General features: G+C 40.2%; 1 protein-coding gene across 7 annotated transcripts in view; it reads left to right on the forward strand.

Annotated features, from left to right (window-relative positions):
- LOC117298332 (guanine nucleotide exchange factor DBS-like) overlaps positions 1-21,602 on the forward strand; it is a 95,210-nt gene that overhangs the window by 65,949 nt on the left and 7,659 nt on the right. For 6 of the 7 annotated variants that reach the window (XM_033781521.1, XM_033781517.1, XM_033781518.1 and 3 more), the window contains 12 exons: positions 5,201-5,304; positions 5,949-6,131; positions 7,837-7,906; positions 10,228-10,326; positions 11,354-11,446; positions 12,894-13,019; positions 14,450-14,650; positions 15,087-15,179; positions 15,933-16,020; positions 17,018-17,054; positions 18,612-18,837; positions 19,356-19,454. In XM_033781521.1, coding sequence (XP_033637412.1) covers positions 5,201-5,304; positions 5,949-6,131; positions 7,837-7,906; positions 10,228-10,326; positions 11,354-11,446; positions 12,894-13,019; positions 14,450-14,650; positions 15,087-15,179; positions 15,933-16,020; positions 17,018-17,054; positions 18,612-18,837; positions 19,356-19,454 — 1,419 coding nt within the window. Of the gene's footprint in view, positions 1-5,200; positions 5,305-5,948; positions 6,132-7,836; positions 7,907-10,227; positions 10,327-11,353; positions 11,447-12,893; positions 13,020-14,449; positions 14,651-15,086; positions 15,180-15,932; positions 16,021-17,017; positions 17,055-18,611; positions 18,838-19,355; positions 19,582-21,602 lie in introns of all 7 variants that reach the window. The other variant, XM_033781523.1, reaches the window with a different exon arrangement.

The raw sequence follows: 21,602 nt of genomic DNA on the forward strand, positions 1-21,602 counted from the left end.
CTTGTTCCAATCGGACACCTTGTTCCAATCAGACACCTTGTTCCAATCGGACACCTTGTTCCATTCGGACACCTTGTTCCAATCGGACACCTTGTTCCAATCGGACATCTTGTTCCAATCGGACACCTTGTTCCAATCGGACACCTTGTTCCAATCGGACACCTTGTTCCAATCGGACACCTTGTTCCAATCCAACTGTTGCAATCGGACACCTTGTTCCAATCGGACACCTTGTTCCAATCGGACACCTTGTTCCAATCGGACATCTTGTTCCAATCGGACACCTTGTTCCATTCGGACACCTTGTTCCATTCGGACACCTTGTTCCAATCGGACATCTTGTTCCAATCGGACACCTTGTTCCAATCGGACACCTTGTTCCAATCGGACATCTTGTTCCAATCGGACACCTTTGTTCCAATCGGATAACAACCACTCTAAACTGGGAAACAATAGGATGACAATGACACTTGCATAGTTAAAACGCAAATAGTACCCACTTCCATAAAGCTGCTGAGCTTACAAATCTGCTAAGCAAAGGTCGAAGGAAACCAGTCACCAGTCGAAATGCTGTAGTTATTAATAGTCTATGTGACTGGTTCCCGACTAAAGCTCTGCTTAGCAGAAAAAAATGTTTTGTGCTGAGCAGCTTTATTAGAATGGGAGACTTTTGAGTCACTTGTGGTGGCAGCAGACTCGCAGGTAAAATCCATGTGGCCATGAACCTTATGCACATGATGTCATTTCAGTAGGGCGCCCTCAGCAAGAGGTCAAAAGATGGTTGCTGATCGGCCCATCCTGTGCGCCTAATGTGTGTCTCTCTTGTTTCATTATCGTTCTCACTCTAAGATGGCGGCTGGATGACACCAGTACATAAGGTCCATTGATATTCAACTTTGCCTCTGGAATGTGCCGAAGCCATTATTGAAAGAGTTGCGATTTGGCAAATCTGCCCATTGGGTTGTGCGGCAGTTGGACAGAAAATGGCGTCCAGCAACCACATGACCAAAGAAGACAGGGGTGGATTTCACAAAGACATAAGTCTAGTCTTAGCTTGCTCGAGTTAGGCTTAGGACTAGCCTCAAGTGTTAAATAACTCCTAGGACTAGTCCTAAGTTAGGACTATCTTTTTGAAATCAACCCCGGCAGCCGATTTCACTAGTTGGGACGAGTAACTTGCCTATTTTAGGATGGGTTTCAATGCGTCCTAATGTCTATGAATATGGAACTTAACTCGTCCTAAGATTAATCCTACGTTAGGAAGAGTTTGGTGAAATCGACAGCTGGTCTCTCTATGTCGCAACAATCTCAATACACTGCTCTTGAATGTGTTTATTAAAGACAATGGACACTATTGGTAATTGTCAAAGACCAGTCTTCTCACTTGATGTATCTCAACATATGCAAAAAATATTAAACCTGTGAAAATTTGAGCTCGATTGGTCGTCGAAGTTGCGAGATAACTATGAAAGAAAAGAACACCCTTGTCACACGATTTTGTGTGCTTTCAGATGCTTGATTTCGAGACCTCAAATTCTAAACTTGAGGTCTCGAAATCAAATTCGTGGAAAATTACTTCTTTTTTGAAAACAGTGGCACTTCAGAGGGAGCCGTTTCTCACAATGTTTTATACCACCAACCTCTCCCCATTACTCATCACCAAGTAAGGTTTTATGTTAATAACTATTTTGAGTAATTACCAATAGTGTCCACTGCCTTTAAAACTTCAAGTCCATGTTTTACAAAGGTAACTGCATTCATAAAAGTAGATATATATATTTCATGCAAAAAATATTTAATGGCCAGACATTTCGACCCTAGCAGAGTCTTTCTCGAAGGCCATTAACTATTTTTTGCATTTATACCATTGGTTGGTAAGTTGTTTGTATCAGCTAATTCTATTTTCTCATAATACAAATCTATAAAACCCACCAACTACTTACTCGGGTTGCTCCAAAAAGTTCCAATAACAAACAAGGAGAAAGAAAATGCTTTTGATATGAGTTTTGTAAGATTTGTTTTGACTCTTTCACGCACTGGCAGACTCGGCTGATAGGAAGACCAGAGCTTGAGTCTGGTACTCCTAACCAATCGGCCACAGCACGCTATTCTAGGCGGGAAATACCCAAAAGAATCAATATCTTATTAGCCCCTGGTAATATTACCACAGGATGATATTTTCGTGGAGTTACTCGAAGTGTGTGCATTGAAACCTATTCAGCAAAGTTTGTTACCCTGGAGCAATTAACATTTTTTTTGTTCACACAGAAATTCCTCTTTTGGTTTTTTAATCTGACCCAATAATCAGTTTGTTTTTTTCTAACCACTAATGTATTTCTTTTTAAAAGAAGAAACAAACCTCTTTCACTTTTGTTCTGTCAGGTTGTGTTTGTCAAATGTTGTCATTTTGACTGAGTAATGTGGTATTGAGTTTATTTCAGTGTTTTTGGTGTTACATGAGTTGAATGAATTGACAGTTCTGTTAATAATTCTGATTAAAAAAAAAAAGTTAATGGCCCGGCGTCTCAACCCTAGCCGAGTCCTTCTCGTAAGCTAAATGGCAACTTAGCAAACGAGAACAGCTTACACAAATGTAAGCGTAACATAAGCAGTGAAGTGGAAACACATGTACATAAATAGAGAGAGAAAGATCCAGAAAGCACACAGAAAAAAAATTGAAAAGCTTGACATTTGTTGATTTTTTCTGCACTAGTTTCACTCTCTCTGAAAGAAACGTACCACATGAAGATGATGGAATCAAAATTTCCTTCTTGGCAAGCATCTATTTATATAAAACTAGTAGGGGAGATAGCCTTAGCTTTCTATCCTAACCGGACCTTCGTCAGAGGCAAAATATATATTATTTTAGAGTATGTTTATCTAATAATTTTTCTATTTTAGTGAATAAGTCGACATGGCAAAATAATCTTACTTTCACTACATGTAGCCTATTTTTTTTGTTAACAGTCCGATTGTTTTAATCCTATATAAAACTTAAATAAAATAAAACTAACATGGGAAAATTTCATTTAAAGCCATTGGACACTTTCGGTAAACAGTATTGTCCAAAGGCCGAGGCCCACACTTCGTGTCTCACAACTGATATATAAAGTAACAAACCTGTGAAAATTTAGGCTCGATCGGTCATCGGAGTCGGGAGAAAACAACGGGGAAAACCCACCCTTGTTTCCGCACGTTTCGCCGTGTCATGACTTGTGTTTAAAATAAATCTGTAATTCTCGACAACCATTATCTTCTGTAACTCTGTAAGTTATTTGTAAATCGGTGAACTTTTTTCTCTTTTTTTCTGTGCCGAAAGTGTATAATGGCTTTAAAAAGGTGATCACGTTTTTGAAATATCGCCGAAAATCCGGCACGAAGTACGTATTGTCAATGCTGGAAGAATAATCCCTATTATAGGAATACACAATCTTAGTACCGCTTCTCAGATTCAAATTTTGGGGCATAAAAACTGATATCATCAACTGTGGTTTTAAACAATAGGCATGATAGATGAGGTACAATATGATATCATGTGGTTAATGCAAGTGCAAATTTAACCCTCCTACTGTTTTACCATTCAATATCACCAACTGTGATTCCAATTTATAGATGGGCTGTAATATTATGATACGTGTCGTTAATGCAATCTACACATTACACAGTCAACCCTCCTACTGCCCGACAATTCAATATAATCAACTGTGATTTTAAATAATAGATAAGGTTAAATATTATATCTTGTGGTGTGGTGAATGGATCAATACTGTACACAGTCAACCCTCCTACTGTCTGACCATTCAATTCAGTTTTTGACTGGTTGGCCAACTTCGCTGGAAAATGTTGCCAAGAGCATGCAGGAAGAAGCTCGGAATTCTTTTTAGATTATTATTTAGAGGGGAAACACATGTAAAAAAAATATTATTATTGATATTTTGTAATTATATTATGTGTATGTACAGGCCAGAGGTTGATATTGAGAGAATGTTGCAACCAGTTTTCTTTGGTCGTTTGGTGCTGGACATCATTAATCCAAGGCCCTTCAAAACGACTGGATTTGGCTTTGGATTCTGACAGTTGCGCGTGCTTCAAGTATACGCGCCCAGGGTTTCAGACGAGAGGAGGGAGCCTGAAGCCGAATCCAAAGCTGGAACCGTGGTTTCGAAAAGGCCCAAAATAGCACAAACCCAATGTGCAGTCTAGTCTGGCACCCTGTGTGCAGACATGCATTGTTTGTTACTTTGGGGGTAGGCACCCGGAATGGGCTTTTTAATAGCAAGTTGTTGCAACTCTCTGAATAAACTGTACAGGTCTTAATAGTAAAAATTGGGCTCTCCGAACAAACATTAAAATACAGCAATAGATATTTAAATTTTTGACAATGCTGTATTTATTTATTTACATCACTGCTGTTTTATAAAATAGTGCAATGTACAGATTTTACTGGGACTATTTTCCGTTGATTTCATGTTTCTTCCTGCTATAGTTCCCCTCGATGATGTCATACGTGGATATTTTAAACTGGGGACCGCCAAAAGGAAATCATGACTTATCTTGCGGAAATTACTGGCTCAGAAATTAAGAATCTTTTAAAGAAAGCTGTCCCATACATGTATCTCTCTTGATTTATAAATATATAAATATTGTCCTTTTTCAAACTCTCCCTGGGATCCCTGGAAAGTGTTACTCTCTTAAAGACAAGCTGTACTGTTGGTAGTTGTCAAAAACCAGTATTCTCACTTATAATTAGTGTATCCCAATGCATAAAATAACAAACCTGTGAAAATTTGGACTAAATTGTACGTAAAAGTTGCAAGGGAATAATGAAAGAAAAATACCCTTGTTGTAGTATTGTGTGCTTTCAAATCCCTGAGAAAGGCTTTCCCATATTCAAATCTTTATTTGCTCACAAACAGGGGATTGAATTTCAGATTAGTCAGTGTCTAGTTTAGTCGTAATTAAAAAATCCGAAATCGCAAAATGTTTTGGCAACAAATCTATAAAATACAAAATGTTTTTCAAAACTCCTTTACCTTTTCAGTTTCGTTTTTCAAATCCAAGGTACTGTATTTTTGTAATCACAGTTGTTGTTTAATTCCATCTGAAACTAGTTTTCTTGGCTAGTGAATTTAAAAATAATTATTTTTGTGTGTCCATGAATAAGATTATTTAAGGTTTTTTTTTTATTGTTTAATTTCAGACGGATAAAAGGATAGAGATTGTCCGAGGAGACAGTCCAGACTTTGGTCACGTCATCATAACGGAAAACGGCGACAGCCCGAACTCCTTGTCCGCGAAGAGAAGGTAATTTTTTCGTCTTTAATTGCTCTTTTTTTCTTGACAGAATTTTGTTCGATATTTTGGTGAATATTTCCTTTATTGATCTAATAGCATGGGAATTCGGTACACAGTCAGAGTGTGTCAGTGAGGAAAGGTTTTTTTGGGCCAGTGGCAGATTTGACCTTTGTAAAAAATATAGGTAAAATCACGAGCAATTTGCAATAATTTACAAATGGCTGCCATTGGTTGCTACTCTATCCATATAATTTTTGTACATGGCGTGTCGGTGGTGAGCGGATAAGAACACCGGACTCAAGCTGTGATGTTTCTGACCAGCAGATGGTGGGTTTGAGTCCCGGTAGTGACACTTGTGTTCTTAAACAAGACACTTAACAATTATTGCTGCATCCTTAGGACAGAGGGTATCGCTTAATCTTTGGTTTTGCCTTTGTACCAAAAAACTTGAATTTCTTCTAAAAACCTTACCTTATATGGTCACAGGTTTTTTAAATTTTGTTGTGTCTATTTTCTTTCGTTTTGTTTTTGGTTTTAGTGTACCTTGAACACCCAGCAGGGTGGGTATGTCGCATTACAAGTCTTTATTATTAATAATATTATTATTGTTGTTATGGCTATTTTTACCCTACCCCCACCCCCCTTCTTTCCAGACATGTCATCACGGAACTCATTGAGACAGAGAAGCTGTACGTCAACGAGCTCCATGCCGTCTTGAGGGGGTACATTCAGGAGATGGACAACCCTGACCTCATGCCCTTCATTCCTGAAGCCCTTCAGGGAAACCAGGAAATTCTCTTCTCAAATTGGGATCAAATTTACCGATTTCACAGCAGGTAAGAAATCAAAACTCACTCTGTATCATCTTAAAGGCACTGGACACTGGTTATTACTCAAAATAATTGTTAGCAAAAAAACTTACTTGGTAATGAGCAATGGAGAGCTGTTGATAGTACAACAAAATTGTGAGAAACGGCCCCCTCTGATGAAGAGGCGTAGTTTTTGAGAAAGAAGTAAAGTATTGAGTATACAGTGGTAACACACATCGGTGTATGGGTAAAAACCGAAATTAATATTCTTTATCCCCGATGCTAATTTAATCTATTATAAAGTAACTTCTCACTCAAATATTTGAGTTGAATTCGAGACCTCAGCTTAGTTCTCAAAATCAAGCATCTGAAAGCAAACAACTTGTGCGACAAGGGTGTTCTTCCATTATTCTCTCAAAACTTCACAACCAATGGAGTCCAAATTTTATGCATATGTTGAGATACACCAAGTGAGAAGACTGGTCTTTGACAATAACCAAACATGTCCAGTGTCTTTAAAGGTAGGGTCATAGATTGGTAAATTATACAAATATTGACTGCTTCGAGTGCTATGGTTAAAACTATGACTCCCGAGGTGATCCCCGGTGCACTCTATTTTCCCGAGGAAGCCTCGGGAAAATAGAACGCACCGGGGATCACCGAGGTAGTCATAGTTTTAACCATAGCACTCGAAGCAGTCAATATATGTTTTATAACGCCCCAAACATTTCTAAATACTGTACTATATTAGGGTACAGACCTGAATGCTACAATCCACGGACGACGCGAATACAGATTGTGAAAACTTTTACTGTGCTGCATGTAGTGTCATGTAATCTGAAATGGTTACAGACTATTAATGATCATCTTTGTACATGCAACGGACGTCTGGGTACTGCACGCCGTGTGATAGTCTTCGGACTAGCGCATGGCAAACCGACGCACTATCACACGGCAAACCGATGCACTATCACACGGCCGTCGTCTAGTAAAACTAAGACATATCATGTGACGCGCTCTAAACCAAAGAAAAGGCAGAATATTTGTAAGGGATGTTTTAACTCCAATAGTTGATGACCATAGAAACTTACTAGGTGAGAGGCACTGTGGCTGTTAATAGAATAAACTGTTCTAAGAAAAGGATTCACTTTAAGGTAATTTAGTTTGGATGTATGTTCACCACAAAACAAAGGTGTTTCATTATAAAAACACGAAAGCAGTATGAACATGTATTACATAACGGAGGTTTTACTTTCAGTGACATGAGTTTTGTTTAGAGCATACGTTGTGGTTTTATCTTAGAAGAATGTGGGGTTATGTCATCAGCACTGAGCGCTTTCAGCTGCGGCTAAAAGAAAATCAGAATCCACTGACATTTTTTTAAGTAACTGAAGACATAATCTTTACACTAGAACGCAGGCCTGTGATCTTCACCCTTGGTCCGGTAAACTCACGACTGGACCAGTCCTGGGGTGGATTTCACAAAGAGTTGAGACTAGGCTTATATGGACTTAGGACGAGCTACTCATCCTAACTTAGGACTAGCCATACGTTTTAATATTTCATACCTAACTCTTTGTGAAATTAACCCCTGTTGTCTACTTGCACTCCAATAACTCTGGAACTAACAATACTAGAGAGACGCATTAGTTTAAACTACAGTAGTGCCAGTTTACTCAAGAAATGATACATAAAATTAAAATACTTTGTTTTGGTTGTTATTGTTTTGCAGCACATTCCTCGTGGAGCTAGAAAGTTACATCAACACCCCAACGTTAATCGGAAAATGTTTTGTAAAAAGGGTGAGTATACGTTCAGTTCGCTTCAGTTCTACTTTTAGTCGTCGATAAAACATTTTCCTGGCGGGTGAACAGTTTAAAAATTATAAATCAGGATGAAACAATAACAGCCACACAAATATCAAATATCTCTGGGTATTTTGAGATATTCAGTCCTCAAACTGGAACTGAAAAATGAAGTAACCAAGAGATAGCAATTGTGCAACAACCTTCTTATTGTGTGACCGTTCATCCACTGTTGTTCTGAACAATAAACTATGCTAGTCTGCAATATGATATCAAGTGGTGAATACCCTCCTACTGTCTGACCACTCACTGTACATCATCCACTTTATTCTTGAATGAAAGATAAAGTATGACAGTCAACCCTTCTACTATTTGACCGATCAATATCATCTACTTTGGTCTTGAATGATAGATAAACTATGTCAGCCTGCAGTATTATATCATGTGGTGAATGCATCTACTCAATAGACAGTCAACCCTCCTACTGTCTGACCATTCAACATCATCGATAGGCCAAACTATGCCAATCTACAATATGATGTATTGTGGTGAATGCATCTACCCACAACCATCAGTCCATTTTCCATCAGAATGAGGGCTTTCCTTTCATTGAACCAGGCCTCAAATTTCCCGGCGGCCACGACGGCCATGGCCGCCGGTGCCCTGCTTACTGGCCGTGGTGCCCCGAGAAAATCTGACATTTTCGCGGCCAAAAAGGCCGTGCCCTTTTTCTCCGATGGCCGCCGTGCCCTTTTTGAGATCAAAATTTATGTTTTGATACACCACCACCATCCGTCTGTGTGCACATAAAATGAAACACTTACATGTACATTCTATATTAATACACGCACACAGAGCGCGGTCGGTTGAATGCTCATCACACGGAATTTAAACGGACGGCAGCATATCCATGCAGTGCATGTGTGTGTGCACGATGCAGAACGAACGACAGACGTGCATCCATCATAGACATTGTGTACTCGAAGTTTATACACGGGCCGGATGTACTTGCAACGACCATTTGAGAACAATCGCACTGGTACTCATCTTGCAACATGCGTACCCACGCAAGGTTGTCCATGATGGGTACCAGCTAATCACAATTTCGGTTCCATTCGAGGTTGGGCGTCCGCCTATTCCACTGGTGTTGTGCTTGTTCACTGGTACTCGTACATGTTTGTGCACGTGGGCCATGTTACGTAAATCACGCATCATGTACATGTACATGAAAAGTACATGTACATGTACTTTACATGTACATGTATGTCCGTTGAATAAATCTCCGCTCTGCACACAGTCAAGTGACAGCTCATTGTTTACGTCCGGCCGTCGCAACAAAATCTCCGCTGCACACAGTTAAGTGACAGTTCATTGTTTACGTCTGGCCATCGCAACAAAAAATGGATGCTTACTTTTACTTCCCATTAATCAATAAAATTAAATACATTTAAAAATACTTGATGTTTTTTTGTTACAGGAAAGCAAAAGTAATGAAATGGTTCATTAAAATAGCCTTCATGGACCTGAACAGAAATTGTTTCATGATCTTTATTTTTTATGGCCTTGATGCCCTTTTTGAAATTTTAAGTTGGCCTTGGTGCCCTACCCCATGGCCTTGGTGCCCTTTCAAAATTTGACAAATTCAAGGCCAAAGTGGCCTTGCCCTAAAAATCGGGAAATTTGAGGCCTGTTGAACCTAACACTCTCCCACAGACTGAAAGAAATGTGAGGAAACAAAAACTACAGATTCTTCCAAAGTGCGAATGGCAGTGTTCCCCTCGTGTTCCTTTGTTCTGTTGTCCCCACTCTGCTGATGATACCATGACACAGTTCAGTGCAAAGTTGTGCCACCTTGGTCACCGGGGTCAAGTCGTTAGACTGCAGGACTTGCAATCACAAGGTTGTGGGTTCGATTCCCCCAGCTAACATGGCTAACTGCTGATTTCACAGTGACTAGAATAAATATTGTCGTCTAGTTACTGAATCACAATTTCTTGATTTGTGTAATTCATAATCAGAGACGTTAAACCAAAGTTTGTATGAGAGAGATTGGCTGTTGCCAGCTTGGTGTTTATATCCCTCTGTTGGAGTGGGCCGAGTTCCCTTGACGGGAAGATCATCTAAAAAAACAAACAAACAAACAAACAAACCTTACACAACTGATGCAGTTAAATGGTTTCAAAATTTAATTCGGCTCGCTGGAAAATGTCACAAAGAGTAGGAGTAATAATGACAAACAAAATTTTTGCAATATTTTCAATTTTGCTAGAAACATTCATTCTTTTATTTGATTTTTCGGTCTATCTTTTTTTTTGCAGAAAGAAGAATTAGATAGTTTATACAGCACCTATTGTCAAAACAAACCTCGGTCAGAAATTCTAAGAAGAGAATGCGGTAACGATAATCCCTTCTTCCAGGTAAGAACTGTAAACAAAAAAGCAAAAAATCATTTACAAATTTATGGGTTTTTTCCCCCAATATGTTTGGGGGTTGAACAATGGATTTTTTTAAATGACAATAAAAATAATAGTAGCTTCTTATAAAGCGCTCAAATCTATCAATAATATTGTGTAATGGTGCTCCAACAATATTACCCCCTGGTCATTAGGCCATTTATTTACTTCCTTAAACCATCTTGGCTCCCTTGTGTGCTGCCAAGTATGTTCAAATTTACCCCTGTACTGGGTGAATAAAAGAAATTATAGTTTAGTGTCTTGCTCATGGACACAGTTGTCATGACTAGGATTCGAACCCACACCCCGATAACTCAGCACCAGAATTTTAGTCCGATGCACTACACCGCTCGACCACAATGCACCATTTTTTATTATACACATATTGACTGGCAATGAGGTAACTAGTGTACGTCTCTTCCCAGAGGGACTTTGAGTGACCAGAAGAGTGACCTATTCCCGAGGCAGAAGGCCGAGGGAAATAGGTCTCTCTTCTGGTCACTCACAGGCCCGAGGGGGAATAGACGTACACTAGTTACCGAATTATGCCAGTCAATATGTGTTTTATAACACACCTTTGTGTTAAATGTGAAGTAAGAAGAGAAATCTGGAAAAAAAGGGGAAGTTTTGTAGGGGCGCTGTAACCAGGCACTGTTTTAAAAGACTAGTGCCCGGCGGCACTATTCCCGCAAATTACGTGCGCGATCGCTAGACTATTTTAGTTCACCCCAATCGACCGTGTTTCAGCCAGAACAAGCAAGAGGTGTGTTGTAAAGTGCAATAGTGTTGGAAGGTAATTCTTAAGGACACAAGCGTCAACACCGGGACTTGAACCCACACTCTGCTGATCAGAGTCACCAGAGCTTGAGTTCGGTGCTCTTGACCGCACAGCCACGACAAGATAAAAAGTCCTGAAGAACACTGGATAAAGTTTGGCAATCAGAGCAGATTCACAGTTTTGAAATGTTGTATTTTGTTCTTTGTCTTGTAGGAGTGCCAAAGATTGCTTGGGCATAAACTACCCCTGAGTGCTTATTTACTTAAACCAGTCCAAAGAATAACCAAGTACCAACTTCTTCTTAGGGTAAGTGAGACAAAACCGTCTGATCCTTGCTTGAAGTTTGTTAATTTTGTACTGGCAAATTAATGCAAATAAAAAACTTTTGTTTAGAAACCTACAACAGCTTTCATAGTGTAAAGCATTTTGAGAAAAACTTAACTTTTAAAGGCAGTGGACACATTGGTAATTACTCAAAATAATTGTTAACATAAAAATTTACTTGGTAACGAGTAATGGGGAGAGGTTGATAGTATAAAACATTGTGAGAAACAGCTCCCTCTGAAGTGGAGTAGTTTTCGAGAAATAGGTAATTTTCCATGAATTTGATTTCGAGACCTCAGATTTAGAACTTAAGGTCTTGAAATCAAGCATCTGAAAGCACACAACTTCGTGTGACAAGGTTTTTTTTTCTTTCATTATTATCTCAATGAACGATTGAGCTGAAACTTTCACAGGTTTGTTATTTTATGCATATGTTGAGATACAGCAAGTGAGAAGACTGGTCTTTGACAATTACCAATAGTGTCCACTGTCTTTAAGTACTTTGATGAACAATTGAGCTTAGTTTTTCTCAGGTTTGATATTTCATTTCGGGTCGCTAATAATTTACCATTTTGACCGCGAGCTTTAAGTTGTTTTTCAACCACAATGTTTTGTAGTGAATTAAGAGGAATGCATTCTGCCAAGAGACCGACATTTGTTCTTTTTTTATGTCGTTTGTTCAGAAAATAAAGTTGCCTGTTACAAACTGCTTACCAATCGTTAGTATAAATGCAAAAAGAAATAGTTAATGAACTGATGCTTCAACCCTAACAGAGTCTTTCTTGAAATACTAAGTGACAACATAACACACAGTGTCAAGTGGAAAGATACGAAAATTGAGAGAGAGAGGCAGAAAGCACACAAAAAAGCAAGGGATGAATGAACGTTGAAGTTTTGTTGTTGTTGAGTTAGATATAAAGTTCTGATTGCTGAAATTTGACAATGCTAAAAAACATCCCAACATGGTTATTTTGAAGCTAATATTATTTGCACTCTGTTAAAAGAACGTTACATAATTGGTAATAAACAAAAAACGTGAAGATCACACAGATTTACATAAAACTTACACGGTCTAATGATGATGATAGTAGAAAACATCCCTTGAAATATTTCTGTCGGAAATTTCATATTTGTTGAGAAATAAATCTAATTTGGCATTTAGAGTTCATCGCTCAGTGAGCGTTTTATTCATTTTTGTTTTGGCAGCGATGCAATGCAAAATTTGTAATTGGTTTTTCACTATTCTCTTGTGACCCAGATGGCTGATCGATCTAGAACTTCTACAGGTTTGTAAATTTATGTATGTGGTGGATTACATAAAGTGCTTACACTGCCGCAACCTTTTTGCTAGCAAAACCAATTCTGTAATGTTCCGTTAAATTTGTCATTTCTATAAATTCACTTTCTCCATGTGATTCAATCCTCGCAGGAAATGTTAAAATATTCCTCAGCGGAACCTGGGGCTGACGATTTGAAGACTGCCCTAGACTGTATGCTGACTGTCATCAAATACGTCAACGACACCATGCACCAAGTAGCCATAACAGGGTTTGAGGTATGCATAAATAGTAGTAGAGCGCCCTCTGTTGGCTTAGTGATTAAAACCCAAGAAGACATGGTAGGTCCATCTAAGCTAGACTGGACCTGTCTTTCTCCGCAAGGATAACGACAGGTCCCTGCCGCTAGATTTAGTGATTCCATTGGATACAGTGATATTGGATAAACGTGCACAGTGACATGAGCTTTTCATAGATATCCAAACAGTTAATTTGTGTCAAGTCCGCAATAGAATTTGTCTGCGTATCTCTATAATAATAAAAAAAACAAATTCTTATATAGCGCATTTCACAATAAACCGTATCAATGCGCTTTACATTAGTCCCCTGGTCATTGGGCCAATAAACATCCCTTTAATCTTTCTCAGCTCCCATTGGGGAGTATACAGCCCCGAGCTGCCGTGGCGCTCCGAAAGCTTGTCATTCACAATATCAACCTCTACCCTCGCAGGTACCCATTTATACCCCTGGGTGAAGAGAAGCAATTATAGTAAAGTATCTTGCTCAAGGACACAAGTGTCACGACCGGGATTCGAACCCACACTCCGGTGAATTAGCACCAGAACTTGAATTCGATGCTCTTAACCACTCGGCCGTGACACTCTATGTGAAGTGAATAAGGTCAAAAGTGAAAATGCACGCCGGTTTGGAGGCAGCAGGTCTGTGGCAATATTTGTGGCAACATCAGATGTTCAGGCTACATCTTAGCCTGAAACGTCACACTTTGAGGCCGGTCAATCCCAGTCCAAGTCCCAGTCACCTTTCACCAACAATAATTTCAAACACAGTTTAGTTTTACATGTATACTGACATTACACGCTATGAACATTTGAGAAAGTAAGCTTTCAATATCTGTGTTCTGATTGGTCCGAAGTGATGTGGGTGCAACTGACAAACATCAGCTCGGACCAATTAAAACACAGATATAAAATTGTAAATACAGGTATAATGGATGTACATGTACATGTACTTGAATTGTAATAAATGTACATTGTATCCAATGATATAACCAAGACTTAAAGGCAGTGGACACTATTGGTAATTACTCAAAATAATTATTAGCATAAAACCTTTCTTGGCGATGAGTAATAGGGAGAGGTTGATGGTATAAAACATTGTGAGAAACAAGCTCCCTCTGAAGTGCCATAGTTTTTGAGAAAGAAGTAATTTTCCACGAATTTGATTTCGAGACCTCAGATTTAGAACTTGAGGTCTCGAAATCAACCATCTAAACGCACACAACTTCGTGTGACAAGGGTGTTTTTTTCTTTCATTATTATCTCGCAACTTCGATGACCGATTGAGCTCAAATTTTCACAGGTTAGTTATTTTATGCATATGTTGAGATACACCAACTGTGAAGACTAGTCTTTGACAATTGCCAATAGTGTCCACTGCCTTTAACATTGTCTGTTTCTTCTCTCAAAAGGGAAAGCTTTCAGATCTCGGCAAGCTTCTCATGCAGGGCGCCCTCTTTATGTGGGTGGACCACAAGAAGCGCAACCTGAACGACATCAGACAACGCAAGATGCAACGCCACGTCTTCCTGTACGAGAAAGCAGTTTTGTTCTGTAAAAAGCGGGGCGATATTAAAGAGAAGACGTGCTACGCTTTCAAGAGCTCCTTAAAGGTGAAGGTTGACCCCACCCTGCTCTAGATCCCCTCTGCTGTTTTCTTAACTCCCAACTAAAAAGTCGCCCTATAGCAACTCTCGCCAAATACTTAATTTTCAAAACTTAGTATGTATATTTCTATTAATGGAACCAAGGATGCCTCACAAGTGAACTTAATCACTGTAGCTCTTGATGATCTGAAAGCTGCAGTGCCTAATTTTGTATGGAAACTATGGCTGTTTGCGAAACCATGGCTTGGGAAACCATGGCTTGGGAAACCATGGCTTGGGAAACCATTGCTTGGTCTTGGGCTATTTAGAAAACGTATGTTGTCCTTGTGGGGCTTCAAACAGTCTGGTGGAGCCCAACCCCAAGATCAAGCCGTGGTTTCGAAAATGCCCTGGACTCCTTTTAAAAATGGTGTAAAATTTGTTCCTTTCTTCCTCTTTACAGACTGCTGGAATTGGACTGACTGAACATGTCAAAGGAGACAAGAAGAAATTTGAGATGTGGTCAGGCGGGCGAGTTGACGTCTACACTTTTCAGGTGAGCTGGTTTGCGAAGAAACAGCTCTTGACTTGCCCAATTTCATAGAGCTGCCTAGTGGCCGATTTGGTGCTCACTGTGCAATGTCGATTTCATAGTGCTGCTTAAACCGTAAGCACACGAAAATATGTGCTAACCCTCCGGTGCTTACTGCACAAAAAGAAATTACGTCACAATGCAAATCCATAGTGAACGAGCAACATGGCTGCCTAATGATTCTGCTAACCTGTGAAATATGCTTGCATCTTAGCAAAACTTTCTGCTACAGTAAGCAGGAAAATTTGCTCACCATGTAAGCAGCACTATGAAATTTGGCCCTTGTAAAGCCTGGCTATTTAAAATAATCATATGATTTATTTGTTCATCCCCAATTATTTATTTTGCTACACTGTTCTTGGCAAGTAGCCCCTAAAAGGGCTTTACACTATTATTCATTGGGCCCTAAGCATTCTTGAAATCTCCTCATCTCCTGAGGAGTATGCAGCTACGGCAGCCAAAATGGACGCACAAGTTGCTTTATTATTCCCTTTAACAATCTTCACATGTACCCATTTACTCCTGGGAGATGATGTTATTTTTTAAGTATTGACACCTGCCTAACCTATGAAGCAAACAAAACTTCAAAAAGAGGTCAAAATATGTTTTTGAGTAGTGCAATCAGTGCTTTTTCCTTTGCCCATTTTACCTTGATGTAATTAAGCTCAAAGGTTTTTAAGCCTGCTTGCCATTTTCATTTGTATATTTTCTTTCAAGGCGCCTTTAGAGAAGGAGAAGATGGCGTGGGTGAAAGCAACGAGACAAGCCTTACTCCAGAATCAGCAGAATCAGCTGGAAATTGCCGGTAACTATAGACTGTTCTTTTGCAACATCACATCTACGACATCTCCCAACCACAACACTACCCAATCAGCGTTTTGCCAAAAATGTGGGGACCATCGCTGCCCAAAAAACACCAACTTATTATTGAAAACATTAAGTACCGATATCACAAGACAAAAAGTCACTCACTACCAGAGCTGCCAACTCGCCATGATTCTACTGAAAGTTCCCTGAAAATAAACCTTTCCATGTTCTGATGAGCTAATGTGAAAAACTCCAAGATTACGGGAACTTTTTCTTAATCATGTCGAATGTAATTCTTTCTTATATCTTCCTGATTGTTCTACAAAATCTCCCTGTTTGCAAAATGCAGATATGCTTTTTTAGGCCTGGAACTGCATGGAGGGTACGGAGACCATGGCTTCTCTTGCCCCTGGTCTTAGCTTTGGTGTCCCTTCAAAAGTTTCCCAAAGACTATTTTATTTACAAGTGGAAGTGCCAATCGCATACTAAAAATGGCCTTTCCCTCTCAAAGATGAAACTCCAAGCCTGCATTAAAAAATTTGGTTAAAAATATCTTTCTACAACATAGCAGATTTGAACCAACCCAGTTTAACGAGCCTTCTCACTGATGTCTCATTTCGATAGCAACAGGGGAGGTCTACCATTCTGGAATATAATGCACATGTACAATCTGTACGCGTAATACTATCCAGCAATGCGTTTCGCAGCGCGTGTTCGTACAGTTCTAGTTCTGTTGTGCCGGACGTAGGAGTGTAAGGATTCCAGCATGGCGAACAAGCTTGTAACCACGTCAGAGAAGGGTCTCTATTGTGGCGCTCGATGCGGCTGAAATATATTGGTGGTCAGTATTTGTAAACGAAACAAAGATGAACTCCAAATCTTGTAAAGTTGAAGACAGACAATATTGGAAGTAGAGGAGTTTAATTTTCAGTGTGGAATCATAGAGGTTTTTTAAAGTTAATTCTGATAAATGTTGCTGTTCTTTTTTTAAACAGGGAAAAATCTACAGAAACCCAACAGCTTGGAAAGTGGGTGAGTTGTCGATTAATTTAGATTTTGGGGAAATGTTGGAGACATCTTTGAATGGACTGGTGTCATTGGGCAAGTCATTGTCTTACTCCCCTACATCGAAGTATTGACCCCTTGCACGCGCGTCACACGCGGCGACTGATGCCACGCTCACCATGTTGGTGGGCAGTTAGGTTTACGTGTATTAACGCACAGCATGCTCTATGCATAGAGTTATATGAACACGCTTAGTGAAATTGCCCACCAGTATGGAGCATTCAAGATTTCTCTGATGATGACGTCAGGTGAAATGGGTCAATAACCAAAATGCGACTAGAAGGTACAATACTCATAGGCTTATTTGTCGCTCTAATGGTCATCAGCATTATGGTATGAAATGCAGCAACGTTAAGTGCATTCTAGTGGTGTGTTGTGGCGGAGCGGTTTAGTTCATCGGACCCAAGCTCTGGTGTTGTCGGCAGCAGAGTTTGGGTTCAATATCCGTTCATGACACTTAGTGCCCTTGAGCACGGCACTTGCAGGATTTTCAAAATGTCCATGGATTTACATTAAACTTACAGTGTTTGAAGATAATGATAGTGGAAAGCTTCCCTTCAAATATTACTTACTGACGTGCTGTAGTTTATGAGAAATAGTAAAACAATGTCTTGAAAAAACGTAAATGTAAATGATTAAAATAATTTTCGTCTCATGAAAATTATTTTCATGACATTGTTTTACTCATTTCCCAAAAACTACCGCACCTCAACACGTAGTATTTACAGGGAAGCTTGGTGTTAATCTGTGGACAGTGTGTTTTTCGTCCTACAAAGTTACATAGACCCTTTAACCATAGATTTGTAAAATGTTGGGATGGTAGTGCATTCTGCTCTACCAATCGGGCTACTATAGTGGATGATACCCATGGCTAAATATCCATATGGACTGTGGTGGAGGTAACCCTGTTTCAGCCCCAGGAGTAGGTGGCAACGTGCCCCTGGTGGCAACGTGTCCCTGGTGGCAACGTGTCCCTGGTGGCAACGTGTCCCTGGTGGCAACGTGTCCCTGGTGGCAACGTGTCCCTGGTGGCAACGTGTCCCTGGTGGCAACGTGTCCCTGGTGGCAACGTGTCCCTGGTGGCAACGTGTCCCTGGTGGCAACGTGTCCCTGGTGGCAACGTGTCCCTGGTGGCAACGTGTCCCTGGTGGCAACCCGCCCTGGTGGCAACGTGCCCCTGGTGGCAGTTGATTTGGGTCGATTGCCCAAAGCCCTCACCTTGAAGTGGTCGCCCGGCCTTGTGAGTTTGGAGATATCTCATCAAATAAATTAAAGACGTCGGGGCTCAATATCATCACACCGTTACTACAGCATCCATTGCTATCATCTAAATGAGCAGTGCCGTTAAATTGGGCCAATGTGGGGGTTTGGGGTTCGAGTCCCACTCGAGCATCCTGTCAAGTTTGTTTTTTTTCCTGCAAGACTCTTTACACACTGCAGGACTCTGAATACTTTTTTCACACTTTGGTGTCAGGGTTAAAAAATTTAAATGATTACATTCCTTCTTTCTTCCATTATAAATAGGCCTGCCACGGAAGCCACGACCGTCACATCCAACGGAGGCCCTCTCCCGTCCCCTACCGCTAGCGATACATCCTCCACGGGGTACGGCAGCGCCAACCCCTCCCTGGCCAGCGAGCAGTCCTTAGAGATTGAAGAAGAAGAGAATGAGGAAGGCTGGGCTAGCGGAGAATTCAGCGAGTCTGACGATGAACTGTTAGATGACAGACGTGAGGTGGCTTCACCTCAGGTGAGTTTTCAATTATGATTTTCAAAATCTGGGCCGAATTTCATGGCTCTGTTTACCGGGAATTTATCTGCTTACATCCCATAGTGTTGTGTGCTTTATATGGCTCGGTAAGCATAGAAGTTTGTGGTAAACAGCACCATGAAATTGAACCCTGGTCTGTCTTTCAAAAGTGGTAACAAGACTCACCTTGGGCTCAATTTCATAGAGCTGCTCAAGCAGAAAAGACTGCTTGAACATTTTCTACTTAGCAAAAATAAGCAGGATACCAGTCAAAGATTGTACATGTTGTATCGTAGTTTGGCTGGTAACCCTTTTTTGGTTAGCATAATTTTGTCTGTCCAATCGCCTTACCAGGCCGCCGACTGGATGAATGACACACATTGTGCCAGACTGTACTATTTTGGTCCAGAATGTAATATTTTTCTTTCTGCAATAAATTTTGGGACAGGAACCATTTTGCCGTAATTTTTTGGGAATAAGTTACATCTATTTTTTGTTTTCTTCCTTTGATGTTGAAGCCTGTGACAGTAAACCAGTATGTAGTTCTTGCCGAGTACAACGTCGTGGAAGAGGGAGAAATGGCCGTGAAAGTCGGCGACGTAGTCAGCGTACAGAAGGTCGGTAAAGAAGGCTGGTGGCTGGTAAGCCGTCCGGATACCGGCCAGCAGGGTTGGGTACCGGGCGGCTACCTGGAGCCTTTAACCAATCAGCTTGCACGAAGCAGTCCTAGTCTGAGCAGTCAAGGTTTGTTGTTGCATTGTGGAGTGTGACTTTTCTGTTCCTTGTTAATTTGTAACATTTTTCATTTTTCATCTGTTGGGCTACCAATCACCCCCCCCCCCCACAACTCTTCCCATCCATTTATGATTCCTATTTTCATGCAAGTCATGTACTTCACTGATTATGGCGAGAAATTACTAGGAAAACTGAAAAACTTGATATCGTGCTTTATTGCCTCTGAAAAATAAAGTTGTACCTTCCAAAAGATAATCACTAAAATATTTTATTTTATGGCTCCATAATATTTTTGGCTCCATATTACCCTTTTGCTCAACTAATGTGCTCCTTACCCGCGGAGAAAAAACTTGCTACTTCATGAGCTTTAACAATTATTTTGTTAAAACATAAACAACATTTATCCGATCTCCCCTCCACACCCACATTTTCTAAAACTGCTGCCAACTTCCCCGAACCCCTGTCCGCCATCAGCCACCTGGGCCAACAACGACAATAAGTTTTATGGTTTCATGTCAGTAGAACAACCCATTTGATTATGGGCAGTTGAGTTGATTTGCCTGTTGACAAATAAACTTGTTGCATTTCAAACAAGTATCCAATCACAACCCTCAAAACAAAAACACTCAATAAACTTTCCCTTCTTAACATTCTAATGGTATTGGCTTTTTTTGTAAGTCTCTCTAAAAGTAACTGATTCTGTTTCCCTTGCCCCACACTTCCCTGCCGACCCATCCCCACCCAAATCTCAAAATCCAAGTCCCTCAGAGCCCCTTCGTGCTTTGCATCCTTCTTTCAGTTAATAATTCATTTGATCTAAAAAGTTGTTTTTGTTTTGATCTTGAGGGATGGCATGTTATTTTAGCTTAAATGTTTTTGTGTTTCTCAAGTTGATGTTTCGTATGATTTATGCATGAGGCACGCTGCAATTACAATCATTCTATTGACCCAAGTCACGGATTTCATCGCCGCCTTGACATTGTTGGGCGTTGGATCACCTGTGCGTTACTTCGCACATGCAGCTACATTTGCAGCATGTTTGACTCCCAAAATGGCAAACCATAGGCAGGCAATAGCCGTGTTTGATATCAGTGCACTGGGTCTGTTCATTTAGGAATCATACTACTAGCTTGAAGTCTACATGTGTAAGTCAAAGTTATGCATTAAAGGTCAATGATTGTATTTGCAAATATGACTTTTTTTATGAGAACCTGCTAGAAAAAGAAATCATAAATGAACACAATTTTCACTTGTTAAAAGTTAGAAGAAGATACTTCCTGAATTCATCAGCATTTATGCAGTTTGGACATCCAAATCTTTAGACTGTGATAACATTGGTATGCCTGGCCCCATGTTGAGCATTGTTGGTTTGGCTGTACAAAACTGAATCCATCAAACTCAGACAATTACCTTTGGACTCTGATAACACTGGTATGCCTGGCCCCATGTTGAGCATGGTTGGTTTGACTGTACAGTACTGAATCCATCAAACTCTTGCAAAGCCTTTATACTCTGATAAAATTGGCAAGTCTGGATTCGCTGAACATGGTTGGTTTGGCTGTACAGTACTGAATCCATCAAACTCAGGCAAAACCTTCAGACTCTGATCAGATCGGTATGCCTATTGTATTGTATCCATCAAACTCAGGCAAAACTATTATACTCTGATAAGATTGGTTTGCCTGGCTCAATGCTGAGCATGATTGGTTTGGCTGTGCAGTATTGTATCCATCAAACTCAGGCAAAACCTTTTGACTCTGATAAGATTGGTTTGCCTGGCTCAATGCTGAGCATGATTGGTTTGGCTGTGCTGTATTGTATCCATCAAACTCAGGCAAAACCTTTGTACTCTGATAAGATTGGTTTGCCTGGCTCAATGCTGAGCATGGTTGGTTTGGCTGTGCAGTATTGTATCCATCAAACTCAGGCAACACTTAGACCCTGATAAGCCTTGCCCTGCTAAGCATGGTTTGTTTGGCTGTGCAGCACTGAACCCATCAGACTCGGGCAATTTAGACACAGATAAGATT

Source organism: Asterias rubens, chromosome 13, assembly GCF_902459465.1.
Source record: "Asterias rubens chromosome 13, eAstRub1.3, whole genome shotgun sequence".
NCBI classification, from domain to species: Eukaryota; Metazoa; Echinodermata; class Asteroidea; order Forcipulatida; family Asteriidae; genus Asterias; species Asterias rubens.